At 43.6% G+C, this 15111-nt stretch overlaps 1 protein-coding gene across 1 annotated transcript in view; it reads left to right on the top strand.

The window, feature by feature from the left end:
- FOCAD (focadhesin) overlaps window positions 1-15111 on the top strand; it is a 183450-nt gene that overhangs the window by 19420 nt on the left and 148919 nt on the right. Inside the window, exons 6-9 of the mRNA XM_054987115.1 lie at window positions 8712-8813; window positions 9010-9214; window positions 12576-12782; window positions 14158-14245. Coding sequence (XP_054843090.1) covers window positions 8712-8813; window positions 9010-9214; window positions 12576-12782; window positions 14158-14245 — 602 coding nt within the window. The remainder of the gene's footprint in view (window positions 1-8711; window positions 8814-9009; window positions 9215-12575; window positions 12783-14157; window positions 14246-15111) is intronic.

The following is a 15111-nucleotide window of genomic DNA, read 5'->3' on the forward strand; positions in this document are numbered from 1 at the left end:
AGACTTAAGGCATGAGTTGGCCATGAGACTTCAGGCATGAGTTGGCCATGAGACTTCTCCCTCCTCCACACCCTGCTCCCACTTACCTGGCCAGTGGGGGGACGTGCACCTTCTGTGCGTGGACCACTGCGGCACTGTGCAGTCCTGTGCGCAGCTGCCACCTGGATTGGGCCTGTTTTGGTCTGGATCGGGGCCACTGCGGAGCACGGGAGCACTCCTGTGCTCTGCAGCGGCACAAAACAACCCAGTTTTGGCTCAAATCGGGCTTGTTTTGGGCCCGTTTTGGCACGGATGGGGCCTGTTTTGGGCCACTGTGGAGCACAGTGGCCCTGATCCGGGCCAAAACAGGCCCAATCCACACCAAAATGGACCCGAAACGAGCCCAAATTGGGCCAAAATGGCCCCATTATGGGCTGCTACAGCGGCCCTAATTCAAGCCCCTGCAGAGTGTGGGTGCACTCCCAGGGGGCTATGTGATGTCACTTCCTGGAAGTGACGTTATCGCACTTGTGGGAGCGGGCGCACCCCCCCACCCCTAGAGGTAAGTGCAGGGAGCCAGTCCCCCGCTGGGAGGTTAAGAAGGACTGGCAACTCTACCTGTAGCATTATATTGTACATTTGTTCTTCTTGGCCTATATTCTACTAGCAGTGCCTGACAAATTAGGAAATGCTTAGGAGGGGTTAAAAGTAAATGGAACAGAGTTTCAGCAGAATAGTGAGAAGATGATAGCTCTTGCTTTCTGTTGCATTTAAAGCAGTGCTAAAGCGCTCTCAGTTTATTTTCCCCATTTAATTTCCTTTATTTTGTACAATAAGGGTTTTAGATTTTGACCTGTCAGATGGGGAGTCACAGTTTCACTGAGTACTTTTCAGCAAACTAGTTGTCTTCCAACTGCAACATGAGGACAATAAAACTACCTTACAGAGCTGTTGAAAGGATCGCTGAGATAATGTATGTGAAATCCTTTATAATGGTCATAGTACTCTATACAATTTTAAAATTATTATTCCTGAGATAGTATAGATATTTGATGTTTCTGTTTAATTTTATTCCACCAGTCTTCAAAGGAGTTCAGTTCAGAGCGGCATATATTGGTCCCTTCTTCCCAGTTTTATCCTCATAACAACTCTGTAAGGTACTGTAGATGGATAACTGTCTGGATAACCAGGGAGGCGGCCATGTTGAACAGAAGTTTCTTCAGTCCTTGTCTAATAGTCTGACTACTATGCCACACTGATTCTCAGGTACTTGTACTAATATCTGAAAGCTTTTATTTTTATTCCACCATTCTTTAAAGGAGTTCAGTTCAGAGCAGCATATATTGGTCCCTTCTTCCCAGTTTTATCCTCATAACAACTCTGTCAGGTACTGTAGACGGATAACTGTCTGGATAACCAAGGAGGCGGCCATGTTGAACAGAAGTTTCTTCAGTCCTTGTCTAATAATCTGACGACTATACCACACTGATTCTCAGGTACTTGTACTAATATCTGAAAGCTTGTTTGTCTTTCCCGGTGGAGTCATCCTCCTGTTCCCTTGACATGTAGCTGAACTGTGGAATTAAAATTCAAGGCAGGTAGAAAAATGCTTATGTTGAGTAGTAAAGAGCTGCACTGTGTGTTACTGAGAGAATTAGGGTCACAGCTGTATACATGGAAATGCCTGGTGACTGTGCTGACATTGTTTGCTCATACAGGAAAAGCAATCTGCCTGTGTTGCTGAATTTATGATATAAATCAAATTGTAGTTCTCCTATAGACATAACTGGGGTTGGGGTGACTTAAAGGTTGCAGCTAATTCACTTTTGTTTTAGTCTTCTGTAAGAATGTTGCAGCGCTGACATAATGAGGATTGTTCCTGTAAACACTTATTCACATAGGCTTTCTAATGGGTTGTTAGTGTAAAATTATCTAACATAGGCTTCTATACTGAAAGACATTTTTGTATGTGTCGTAATTTCTGTTCACGTGGTTAGATACTAGAAAGTATCCCAGAACAACCCCTCATGGTTTAATCTCTGCATTTCCACTTTCAGTTAACTATGTCTTAAAGTTTATTATGGGGTGTCCAAACAAATTGTAGTTGAGTTTATAGTTGAGTTTGCAAAATTCAAGATGTATTTTCACACATGTAATAATAACCCTACAAATAATACTCGAAAGATGCTTCTCTGAGATTTATCATCAGAGACCTGGAAGTCTAGAACCAGAAGAATGTGCATGCTGATCACAGCCACCCTGTCCACACTGATCCACATTATGATAAGCTCAGGGTTTAGAGAACTTCAATGTGCTTTATGTGGGGCTTTCCTTGAAGACTACTTGAAAAAAATCAACCATACCACAGTGATATTAGACCAGATAATATATAGTGATATGAGATCAGAAGTTGTTGGGCAGTTGTTTCAGGACAGACAAAAGGACATACTTCTTTACACAACGAGTGATTAAAATGTGGAATTTGTTGCACAATATATATAGATGGCCACAGACATAGAAAACTTTAAAAACATAGAAAACTTTAAAAGTATGTATAGATGGCCACAGATTGATGGTCTATCTGTGGATACTAGGGAATAGCCACATTCAGAGGCAGTAAACCTCTGACTACCAATGCTAGCAGGCAGCATCAAGGGAGGTCATCAGCCTCAATGCCCTGTGGTTGTCCCTCCAGATTAACTGTTTGGCCACTGTGTGAGGCAGGATGCTAGACTAAATGGACCACTAGTCTGACCAAGCAAAGGTTCTTCTTAAGTTCTTAGATGCGTTACCAGTTGATACCTCGTTTCAGTTCAAGGTGTTGGTTTTGTCTTTTAAAGCCCTTTTACTTTCAGGATCGCCCCTCTCCTTATGAGCTTGGTTAGCTCTTCCGGTCCTCTAGTGCTTTCTTTCTGTTCTCTTCTTGAGAGATGTCCGGACTGTTGCAGTCTGGGTGAGAATATTTTCTGCGGCCATTCAGTCTTTATGAAATGGGCTGACCAGTTATATATTTTTTTTATTTTAAAAAAGAAAACAAATTAATAGTATAAAGGGGATGCATCCAAAAATTGTATAGCATATTTGCATACATCGGAGATAATTATATATAACAGAATATATATAAAACGGGAAATATATCTCCCCAACATCCCATTCGTTAAAATTTTAAAGACACTATCTAAGTACAATGGTAGTTACTTATGTCAGGGTACATTTATGTTCAACGTTTTTAAATTTCAAGTTTCATAGCTAGTCTGTTTTACAACTACATTGTTGGTTTTACAGAAATGGTCTATCCAGCGATGTGAGGCTGCACCTTCTCCTCTGCAATACACAAAGAGGCACAAGGCAAGGGAATGCTTTTGGTTGAGTGCGGTTTTATTTTTGGCCCTTTTATTTTTAGGCTCTTTATTGGATAGCAGCGTTTCTGTATGTAAACACCTGTGGTCTTTTCAGGAAAAGTGGCACATAAATAAAACAATGAAAAAGGCATCTCCAAATTCTGACCCCACCACAAAATAGGGACAGTGTTTTACCATGGGGAGGAATCAGAAAACATCTGCTTGTTCAGATTGCTGCAGAGAGCTTCCCAGTCCAAGCCTTCTTTGTTGAGCTACCTGTTGATGTCATTGTAGCACAGTGATGACCACTGTGAATGCGATAATTACTGTAAAGCATTTTGCTTATTGTTGAATGGACTGTGGAACCAATAGCAATACATATCGTTATGGGCCCTGTTTGACTGGCGCTCTGCTCTGTGTCTTAGTGGTGAAGTCAGGAATGGATGCCCTTTTTCAGCTGCGTTGAAATTAAACACCTTTGGGAACAAGCTGTAAGGGGGATTCACTCCGGCTTTGGAAGCTGCAGAGTATTTGCTGCAGAGGAGGATATTAAAATGTTGAAAAGCCCTGCAGCTGTGTGGTGTCAGCTGAACGGTGGTGTCCTTTGAGTTCACTAGGTCATACTCAGCTATAGCGCCCTTCCGTCCCCCATTCGGCTGGTTAATATTTGCAATTTACTTGCCTGTTTGGTCTCTTCTGTCAGTCTCCTAAAGAAAACAAAGGACATTTAGATGTGTATATATATGAGGGGGAAATCACTCTGCAATCAACTTGGCTAACCCGTCACCTTTTTTCATTTGGGTAATGGTGACATTTATGACTCTTTAAGTAAAGTGAAATGTGCTCAGTTACCCGGCTTCTTAATAAGGTCACAGGGAATATTAAAGTACTATTATGGACTATATTAAATTGGCTTTCCGTTGTGTGCTATTTTATTTTGAAGGAATAATCCAGCTGCATCACTGTCACGTTGCAGAGAGTTCGGGATATAGTCATCTTACACGGCATAGTTTAGAGAATGCTAAAGCCTTTGGAGGTTTCCTTGGAATTCTGCTTTTCTCTTGGTTTATTATCTGGAGCCGGAGCATAATCATTCTACTTCAGACTGTACTTCACAAAACATTTCTGTGTAAAGCTACAGTTATTTCACTTTTTCAAAGAAGCAGACCAAAATAGCTTGACATCATAACAATGAGAGCTAAGTTGGTACTGTTAGGAGCAGAATATGTTGTTTACTATGTGTTTGACGACAAGAAAAGAAGTCTTATACTCAGGGCTTTTTTTCTGGGAAAAGAGGTGGTGGAACTCAGTGGGTTGCCCTTGGAGAAAATGGTCACATGGCTGGTGGCCCCGCCTCCTGATCTCCAGACAGCACGGAGGGCAATCTAAACTCCCCTGTGTCTGGAGATCAGGGGGTGGGGCCACCAGCCATGTGACCATTTTCAAGAGGTGCCGGAACTCCATTCCACCGCGTTCCTGCTGAAAAAAACCCCTGCTTGTACTACTGTATAAATCTTGGTGCAGCAGCAATGTTGGACTTACCATAGTAGTGTGGGTGGATGGAGCACAAGCATATGGCAAGCCAATGCTAATGAACACTGGTATAATAAGAACTGTTTATTTTATTAAAATATTTCCTCTTGCTTTTCCTTGTTGCTCAAGGTGGTTTACACATCACTGTTAAAACATTACAGTTTAAAACCAGTAGATTAAACCCTCAGATAATCCCACCCCCTCAAGATGCTTTGCAACATCTCCTGAAGATTTCTAATGATGGTGCTTCCCTCACCTCCTCAGGGGAGCTGTGATGGAAAAGGGCCAAACTCTGGTTGATGCTAGGTCGGCCACTGTGAGTTGGGAAACAGCCAGTAGATGGCAGTCTAAGGACTGCAGTTGGCACACAGGGACATAGGGGAGGAGACAAGCCTTTAGATATGCAAGTCCTAGGCCATGATGTGCTTTTAAAGGTCATCATAACTAGGGGTGTGCAGCGGGGAAAGATTCGTTTTTCCAGCTTCTGACTTACCCGAAGCGGGAAAACGATCCGGAATACACCAAAACCAATTGCTTCGGAAAGCTTTGATTCGGTATTTCTGAATCAGGGCCATTGTACTGTTCCTGATTCGGAAATACCAAATCTTTACAAATCGGGCCCGGTTCGGGTTGTCCCCCCGAATCGGTAACCTGAAGCGCACACCCCTAATCATAACCAGCACTTTGAATTGAACTCTGAAACAACCTGGCAGCCAGTGTAGCTGTTTCAAGATGTGTAAGATGTTTTCATCAGCTAGCCCCTGACAGTAATCAGGCTGCCACGTTGTGAACCAGCTGCCGTTTCCAGGTTGTCTTCAAGGACCGCCCAATGTAGAACGTTTTACAGTAATCTATTGCAGGACTATTGATCAATGTCTATGGCTCTTTAACTCATTTGGGATGTCTTTATTACTAGTAAATACAACTTGGATTTGGGATGTTGAAGGACAACTTGTTTTGACTGTACTTGCCTTCTAATCCTGAACCATTTAGTAGTAATTGTGTATTTTGATGCACTATGCACAAGACAGTTTAAACCTTACATTCATAAATGCTACCTGTTCCATGCACAAGGAACAAGGGCCAGTTACATAGGCAAAGCTGAATGATCTTAGATGTATGGATGAGACCGTGGTGTTAGAAGAAGGGTTTATATTTGTTAGTCTTTGGACTCCATTTCAGGATAAGTCATGCTTTGTCCAAGACAGGCAGGCTTCTCTTGAACTGCAGCAGAACTAATATCAAAAAGGTCTCAGCAGCTTTTAAACTAATCTTAGAAGAAAGCTGATGGGAACTGGGGAGCATATGGCTCAAGATGAGTAATTCTCAAGAGGTGATGGTGTAAATGTCCCAGGCCATCTAAAGGAAGATAGGGTCAAACAAACATACAGAGGGAAAGGATGCTGATTGAAGTAGACTGAAAGGTCCTAGGACAAAATGTGCATACAAAGATTTGCAGTGCCATCCTAATCAGTTACTCCCTTTGAAGTCCACTAGCTTCTATGTAGAAGGGTGAAACTCTGCTTAGGAGAGCACTGCACAAGAGGAGCACAAAATATTATTTATTTACTTGATTTATACTCCATATTTCTCCCCAGTGGGGACCTAAAGTGGCTTACATCATTAGTTTCTCTTCCATGTTATCCTCACACCAACCCTGTAAGGGAGGTTAAGCTGGGAGAGAGTGATGGGTCCAAAATTACCTAGCGAGCTTCCATGGCCGATTGGAGTTTTGAAGCTGAGTGTAATGTTTTGCCATGTAATATTTTTGTGTGTTTTCTTTCAGCTAGTTCAGGTGGGGGAGGTTGAAAGTACATTTACTGTGGGTTGAAATGCAAGCTGCTAATGTAAGATGGATGGGTCTGTGAGGTGTGTTGTGATTGGATAGTAACTGTACCTGGAGTGTGTGTGTGTGTGAATTGCAAGCTTTTAGAGAAACACTAAGGTGAGATCCTTTGATGGCAGCAAAAATCTAAGGGAATACTACGAAAGGCAGACAGGCAGTATAATATAGGTCTTGTAAAGGGGGCAAAAGTCCACACTGGGTTTCCCAAATGCTAGTCCAGCACCCTAACCACTACACCACACTAGCTGTAAGTAGAAATGTGTGTATAGTAATGCTAAAGGCATGCAAGCCAAGGTTGGGAAACTGGGGTGCTTTGTGCGAAGCAGAGAACACCTCACCAGTATTTAGTAAACCAGTGGAACAGAGAGAATAAATGGGGTATGATAGTCTCAGAGTTTCATTTCTATAAGAAGTACAGGAATGAATATATTTGAGTTATGGCTCTGTATATTAGTAAAGTTGTGAAACAGAAACTTGAAATGAATAAACTCTAAAGCGGCTTGCATCATTCTCCTCTTCTCCATTTTATCCTCGCAATAGCCACATTAGGTAGGTTAGGCTGAGAGTGTGTAACTGGCCCAAGGTCACCCAGCAAACTTCCATGGCAGAGTGAGGAATTGAACTTCAGTCTCCTAGATCCTAGTTTGTTACTTCAGCTACTGCACCACATTGAACAAATGTGCCTTGAAACAGATAAGTCATGAGACTGACTAGTGGGCAAGCAAATTTGAATCAGGCTTAGGATGAATTGATCAAGAATAGTGATAACTGTGCTATCAAATCCAACATAAATGTAAGTAAAAAGTTGCCTAAGGAATTAATCCCATCAAGCCCTGCAGGGGGCCGGCTATTAATACATGGGTTTTGTCCACAGACTTCTTCAGGGGCAAGAATACAGTCACTGTAAATCAGTGCATCACTGTAAATCAAAGTCAGTCCTACATCCCTTGAAGCATTGGACTGACTGATTTACGGTGATGCAAGGTGGGCTGTATTCTTGCCCCTGAAGAAGTCTGTGGATGAAACAAAAAAATAGAAACAGTTAATGCAGCATTGCTGTCTTCATACTTACCTTGTATTTGGATATCTTCCCTGGAGCTTTTCTTCCCAGCACATCTGAAAAAAGGAAAAGAAGAAGGCAAAGGACTGTTTTAATATAAAGAGTGTATTTGTGCTGGGTCTGCATTTAAATTACTGCGGCTGTTACTGTACAGGAATATTATTTATGTACAGAACTATTCATGAGTCATATTTATTGTATCCTGTTTACGAGTGATATTTATTGTTCTTTGTAATTATTATTATACTAGTATATTGGAAATTGCCTTTGGAACTACAGAGCATTTTATGATCACTTTGAATGCACTTAGTCACTTTATTAGAGCAAACATTTGGTAAAATCAACATTAGAGTTGTGTTTGAGATTGTGATTCATTTTCTTCTCCTGGATGTGGCTTGACCACTCGAGTTTTTGTTTTGCATACCAGGGGAGCCTCTTTTGGTTCTAGTTAGAGAATCAATCCAGAACGCTTACATTTGGTTTTTGAAGAGGAAACCTCACAAATATAAGGATTCATTAAAGATTGAAAGGTGCCACGAAGGTTTAAGCTCTCTTAAGATGGTTGGATGCTATTAAAAATCATGATGATTGAGGTTCAGATAAAATAAATCATGAATTAGGAAAAATCTAAGATAGTCCAAGTTAGGGTTACCAGTTCCCTTCTGGCAATTGATGGGAGGTGTGTGTGTGTGTTGGATACTTACCCATGCAAATGCTCAAATTGCTTGGGGATTGCCTGCCATCTGCAGGCACCTTGCAAGGCTAGTTCAAGTGGATGTCAACAGCACTGAAGCCATAAAAAGGCTTATTTAGAAAAGCGGAGGTCTTGCAGAGCGACACGGCCTTGGTTCTGAACCGTTCAGCTAAGTTGTATATATTTATTGGTTGATCAACTTTGCATGTTTCAGGGCAAATTGTTCATTTTATTAATGCTTTTGATTTATTTTTTCAGGAACTCTCCTCATCCCCTGATCACTGTACTTGAAAACAGACCTGACTGCTGGCCAGTTCTTCTACAGCAGTTGACAGCATTTTTTCAGCAATGCCCAGAAAGGTAAAACAGCAAAAACATGTATGCTTATTATTTACAGATGTATTGCCTGTATATGGCTACATAAACTGTTTTTAATACTGTTTGTACATCCTTGTTTGGATTGGAAAGAAAGCATATTCACAGTCCTCGTGATTTTCAAGTTGAATGTCATTTCTATCTTCTGTGTGATCTCCTCAACTTTTTTCTTCAACTGCAGTGCAGAAAGTTCACGTGTCCTTATAATGAGACCTTTTCTAAGGTACCTGTATTGTGAGCCCTGCCAGTTGCAGGAGCATGCTGAATTACGAATGGGCCTGCTTAGAGTGTTACTTCAACCATGTGGCTCTCAGAACAAGGAAATGCCCTCTGCTCTTGAATGCCATCTTCTTCAGCTCTTCTGCGACTTGGTTCCATATCGTCAGGTGCGACTTGTTTGCCTTTCTCAACATATGTTCACTAAAAGTGCTTTTGTTAGAATGGTGGCAAGTGGGAAGAGAAGAGAAGGAAGAAGGTGTCTAACTATAGAGGAGTACTCTGCTCCGAGAAGACGGGGTGTTTTCCAGTCTGGGAAAATCTAGGCCTGGTTTACGCACACCAGAGGCTGAAGAGAGAGAACAGTCTGTACGTAATACAGCAATCCACCTGCATGTGGTGAATTGCCGTTTCAGATTCTGCTTTATATGTAAAAAAACAAACAACCCTCCATGCAAATCAAAGACCATCACAGCATAGAACATGCTTCTTTCTTTGTCTGCTGTGCTGGAAGTTTTTAACAGAGTGGAATGTTCCAAAATATGATCTTCCATCTAGGGCCGGCGCCACCATTGAGGTGGTGAGGCGGGCACCGTGGGCACTGAGGCGCCGAAGGGGGTGCCGGGGGTGGAGGCGTGCACCATGGAGCTGGCATGTCTGGCCCGCAGCTGCTGCAGCCGGCCAGCTCCGCACTGCCGCCGCCATTGCCACCAACACACGCCCCTGGCTGGGCGCAGCAGCCGTGGGCTAGGCACAGCAGGCGTCCGGGGCGGTGTGTGGGGCGCGGGCAGCCTCCGTGTGCTGTCCCAGCCACCCGCCAGCCAATAGGGCCGGCTTGCTGCGTGATGATGTCATCATGCGGTGACATCATCACGCAGTCTGGGAGGGCGCACGCCTGCACTATGTGTACGTTCACGTAGGGGCAGCTGCAGGCGTCAGGAACCCTAGCGCCACCCCTGCTTGTAGTCTGACTTGATTTAGTCCATTTTGTCACTTCGTTCTCGTACATGTGTAAATCTGGCTTTAGAGAGCATGTATTCCAAGGCCTGATGTATGCCTATAAGGAAGTATATAGTAGTTTGAGCATTCCTAGTCACAGATTGCAAAATTACTGCTACCACTTGCCAAGATGTAAAGTAAACTGAAAGTGCATGATCAGAAGGAAAGGAAGATGAGGCTTCTGTGGAAGAGGAAATTTGGGCCGATGTGGTTTGTTGTAATTCTTGCAGCACCATGTCATGCCAAGCCACATCTGCCAAATCTTCTTCTACAATAATTTGGAAAGGAGCTCTTTATCACCCTGTGGGGAGGAGCAATCCACATTTTTGGTCACCTCGCTGCTGTTTTTTAAAGGCATTTTTTTTCTTGCCCTGTCCCTGTATGTGGCTTCAGGGGTTACATTGGTGTATCCCTATACGCTCTGCTGTGTGTTTGCTGCACATAAGAGCAGCTGGTATTCATTTATACCTTACCTTCTCTCCACTGAGGATCTGAAACAGCAAACATCATTCTCCTTTCCCCCATTTTATCCTCACAACAACCCTGTGAGGTAGGTTAGGCTGAGAGTGTGTAAGTGGCCCAAGGTCACCCAGCAATCTGCCATGGCAGAGTGAGGATTTGAACCTGGGTCTCCTAGATCCTAGTCTGATACCTAGCCGCTGCTCCACACTAGCTTTCAAAATACTTACTCCCTTATCTGTTATCTATCTTCTCAGTCACTTCCTTACCTTTTCATTCTACAGCATGTGGTGAGCAAGCCTTGCTTTTGAATAGACAGGTATAGGCTAGGGCTGTCAAAACTACGTACAAGCTGAATCTTGAGAGTCCCCCTAGGATTATGACTTGACAGATCAAATTGTAGACATGTCTACTGAGAAGTGGTAAAAGGTAAAGGTAGTCCCCTGTGCAAGCACCGAGTCATTACTGTCCCATGGGGGGATGTCGCATCACGACATTTTCTTGGCAGACTTTTTACGGGGTGGTTTGCCATTGCCTTCCCCAGTCATCTACACTTTCCCCCCAGGAAACCAAATACTCATTTTACCAACCTCGGAAGGCTGAGTCAACCTTGAGCTGGCTATTTGAACCTGGCTTCCTCCAGGATTGAACTCAGGTCGTGAGCAGAGCTTGGGCTGCAGTACTGCATCTTACCACTCTGTGCCACGGGGCTCATACTGAGAAGTGAGTCCTACGTTATTCAGTGGGGCTTACTTCCAGGTTAATGTGCAGGCTGGGTCTCTTTCTTCCATGCACCCTTCCAGTGGTCAGCATTATGAGTGTTTGGACTAAAACTTATCCCCACCAGCGATTGCACCATCCCATATCTGCGCTCCAGGGGAACATTTCCTTAGGTTCATCTTTATTCTGCTAGCAGACAGCTGTGAGTGTTGGGAGCCGTAAGATTCTAGAACATGCTGAGGGAGCAGGAGAATGTCAGAATGTCTCCACTCTCTGAATGCTTCTTCTGTCTCCATTTCTCATATTGTCTGGCTGCCCATCTTTTAATCACTGGGCACAGTTTCCTGATGAAGAAGTGTTCCTTTCCCAATATTGAGGCTTTTCCAGTTCCTGGAAATCCCGTTTACTGAATCAAAATATATGTAAGAACCAGGACTTTTTTTCTGGGAAAAGAGGTGGTGGAACTCAGTGGGTTGCCCTCGGAGAAAATGGTCACGTGGTCAGTGGCCCCGCCCCTTGATCTCTAGACAGAGGGGAGTTTAGATTGCCCTCCGCACCGCCCGGCGGTGCGGAGGGCAATCTAAACTCCCCTCTGTCTGGAGATCAGGGGGTGGGGCCACCAGCCATGTGACCATTTTCAAGCGGTCCCGGAACTCCATTCCACCACGTTCTTGCTGAAAAAAAAGCCCTGGTAAGAACCCATTCTCTGCAGAGTGAAGATATGAACGGGCTAGAGTGTTTGTCTATACTGCTCCATATTGTTTGCCGTGATTGGCAGTAGCTTTCCAGGGTCTCAGTCAGTAAAAGATGTTTTTTGGTCCAAAAGTGGACCATATCCACTTTTCAAGTTCAGCTTCCTGAACTTTAAAAGTGGATATGCTAGGATTAATCCTGGGAGTGTCTCCGTGCAAAGCCATGTACTCGGACACTGAGCCATGGCCCTTCATCTGGTGATCTGGCTTCTCCTCTCTCGAGGAATATAATTATCTCCCTTCAGTTTGTTTCCAAGTTATTGAAGAAAGGCCATGCTATCATGTTTTCAGGGGCAATTAATTCAACGAGGGGGGCAAAGGCTAATATTTCTGAGAAAGTATTCCTTTTATTTTTAAGATTAGCTTTCAAATTGATGTAATCACATTTCACTTTTTTCCTACATGAGGGTAATCATAGTGAATAAACAGTAAGAAAGATGGAAACGAAGGCCTGTTCTGCACAAGTGTAGCTGAACATGTGAATGGAGCATCATTCAGTCTCTGAGGGCTCATTCACCCTTGCCAGTTGACGTTGCCTTCAATGGGTGATGACTGCTTGTGTGCAAGCCAGCTCTCAGTCTTGCTGCTTTCCCCTCCCCAGATCAAGGACCTTCCTCAAGTCACAGACACCCTGCTTTTTCTGGAGGAGTTGTTCCGGAGTCTGCTGCGCTACCCTGTTTTTTGGAGTGTCCAGTTACGCCAGCTGTGCTTGCAGCTTTTGTGCTTCTGTGAGATTTGCCTGCATATCACAGGGGAATGTTCGTCTTTAATTTGCTTAATGGAAGAAAACTTTGAGCTCTTGAAAGAGGTAGGGTCTGGACCCAAACTTTCTTTTTTAGTTCATGACAGCTCACTTTACCTGAAGGCATTCATGTTCTGGAAGACACCAGAGTAATGTCAAACTGTAGCTAAAGTACAATTGAGAGGGCTCAGGCCTAGTGGAACATCAGGGGCTTTCTGGGCGGGCTGGTTGTTTAGTTTGGTAACTCTGTCCTAACTTCGGGCTCAGCTCTCTGGATCGGCAAAAATGGCAAACGTCTTTAAAAGGAGAGGCTCACAACAGGCTCTTATTCAGTGGGGAGTTGTGGGCAGGGGCAGTCTTAGTCACAGGGTGTCCAGGACAACAACTTCAGGTTGGGCAGGGCCCCAAGGGCGCATGGCTCTATCCTCCAGAGGAAGAGGAAAGAACAGTGAGAGGAGGCTGCTGCTACCAACCCCCCTCCCCTTCCAGGGCTTTGGTTGCCTGTGGAGCAGCAGTTGTATATGCCTGTCCACTTGGCAACTGGTTCAAGAGAACGCTCCTTGCTTGGCCCTGGGATGGTGAGTGAGTGAGTGAGTGAGTGAGTGAGTGAGTGAGTGAGTGAGTGAGTGGAGGTGCACAATGATTCTAGAATCCCATCCTAGACTTTTGCCCAGGGATACTTACTACTTGCAAAAATCCTTTAAGCTGTAGCATTGCCAGCGGACTGCATGATGGAATACTCCAATATCAAAGATTGATTGATTAGATTTTTAGCCCGCCTTCCCCGCAAGCAGGCTCAGGTCTTCCTGCTTGGAAAAAAAAGCCATCACCCAAAGGTTCTATTGTCTTCCTTGACATGCTACAAGTTTGCATTTATAGGGAAGCTTGAGAAATGTGAGAGAAGGCACAATTGTACCTCCACACAGTTCCATTCCCACATGGCCCTGAATGGCTCTTCTGCTTGGGATGTTGCTCCATTGCTGTAATGAGGATTGAAAGAGCTGCTGTTGTTCAAAAGCAGGGGAAGCAGAGTTGGCCTGACTCATTATTCAAGTAATAGTAGCCAAAGTGCTACTGGTGGCTTACCTGAACATGGCCCAGTCCTCCTTGGCTTTCAGTGAGAGAAGTCCAAGATGCAATTCCTTCCCATGACGTTGCACCAAGTTTCAGGACTGTTAGCGTTGGCATGGGTAGATTGACAGCTTTTCCCATGTGACCTTGAATGTGTGCAGTGTTTGTAAGCAGTGCAGGACTGAGGTAGCTATAGCAGCTCCATTGCCTCTGAGTAATAATGGAAGGATCCAAGTTATTTTATAGAATATGCTAGGACATGCAGTTTGTATTAAATATGCTGTGCATTGGAAAACAAGGGTGGGGTGTACAGCCTTTATTTCCACAGATTGCTTGGTTGACAAGACTTGAACCTGAATGTCTTTTTTAGGGTTTTCCATATGAGCTGTCTGTAATTGGATTAAGCCTGCTTCTTCTGCAGGCTCCAGCTAGTCAGCAGAAGCCCATCTTAAATTTAGGTAAGGTTTTCCGTTAGAAACATCCCATTGCAAGATGTTTTTGTGCTATTAAGTGAAATGCCTGGATGAAAAAAAGTCTTTTAATTTGGCTATCTATTTAATTGATGTTATAAAGTAGTCGTTTTCAGATGTTATTGTCATGCATATTGGGAGTGTACCAGCTGTGCATAACGGGAGTATGCTACCTGCTGTCTTCCAATATGCGCAGTCAGCATATCGTGTGAACAGGTGCAACACATGTATTTGCTATGCATATATATGTATGTAAAAGCAAAACTATGCATATATGTAAAAGCAAAACTTGAAAAAAAAACAGTAAGCAGTTTGCACATACCAAAGCTGTATGTGCATGGTAAGTATATTCACAAAGAATGGTGACTGTACATATTGAAAGGACTGTAGGTACTACCTGCTTCCATTACGAGCAGCCGCAGCAACTGGTCTGAAAAGGTGCATTGTCAAAATGAGCATCAAAAGGTATTTTTTCAAGTATTTGAGGTGAAAGCATTTATTTTCTATTTGATGATTGTCAGAGTGTTCATTGAATCATTTTCATAATTTTCTCCGAGATGCCAAAAACTAGAATTTGATCTGGGGTTGTGTTAAGCTGTCCCTAGTGGTTTGTTTGGTATAGTTTGCCAAATACATTTTGCTTCCAGTGGCCTGATTGAGATATAAGGCCAAAACTTGCGTGAGATAATACGAGGACCCCTTTGCCCCCCAAAAAGCAAAAAAGCACTGCAAGAGGGAACATAGCTTCTGGGGGAATGTATAGGTCACCATCTTGCACCTAAAGACAAAACTGTGGTTTGGTTACTATGGTTTGACTTTCAAAAGAACTGTGTGAGCCTGTTACGGAGGGTCTT

This window comes from Eublepharis macularius, chromosome 8 (assembly GCF_028583425.1).
Source record: "Eublepharis macularius isolate TG4126 chromosome 8, MPM_Emac_v1.0, whole genome shotgun sequence".
NCBI classification, from domain to species: domain Eukaryota; kingdom Metazoa; phylum Chordata; class Lepidosauria; order Squamata; family Eublepharidae; genus Eublepharis; species Eublepharis macularius.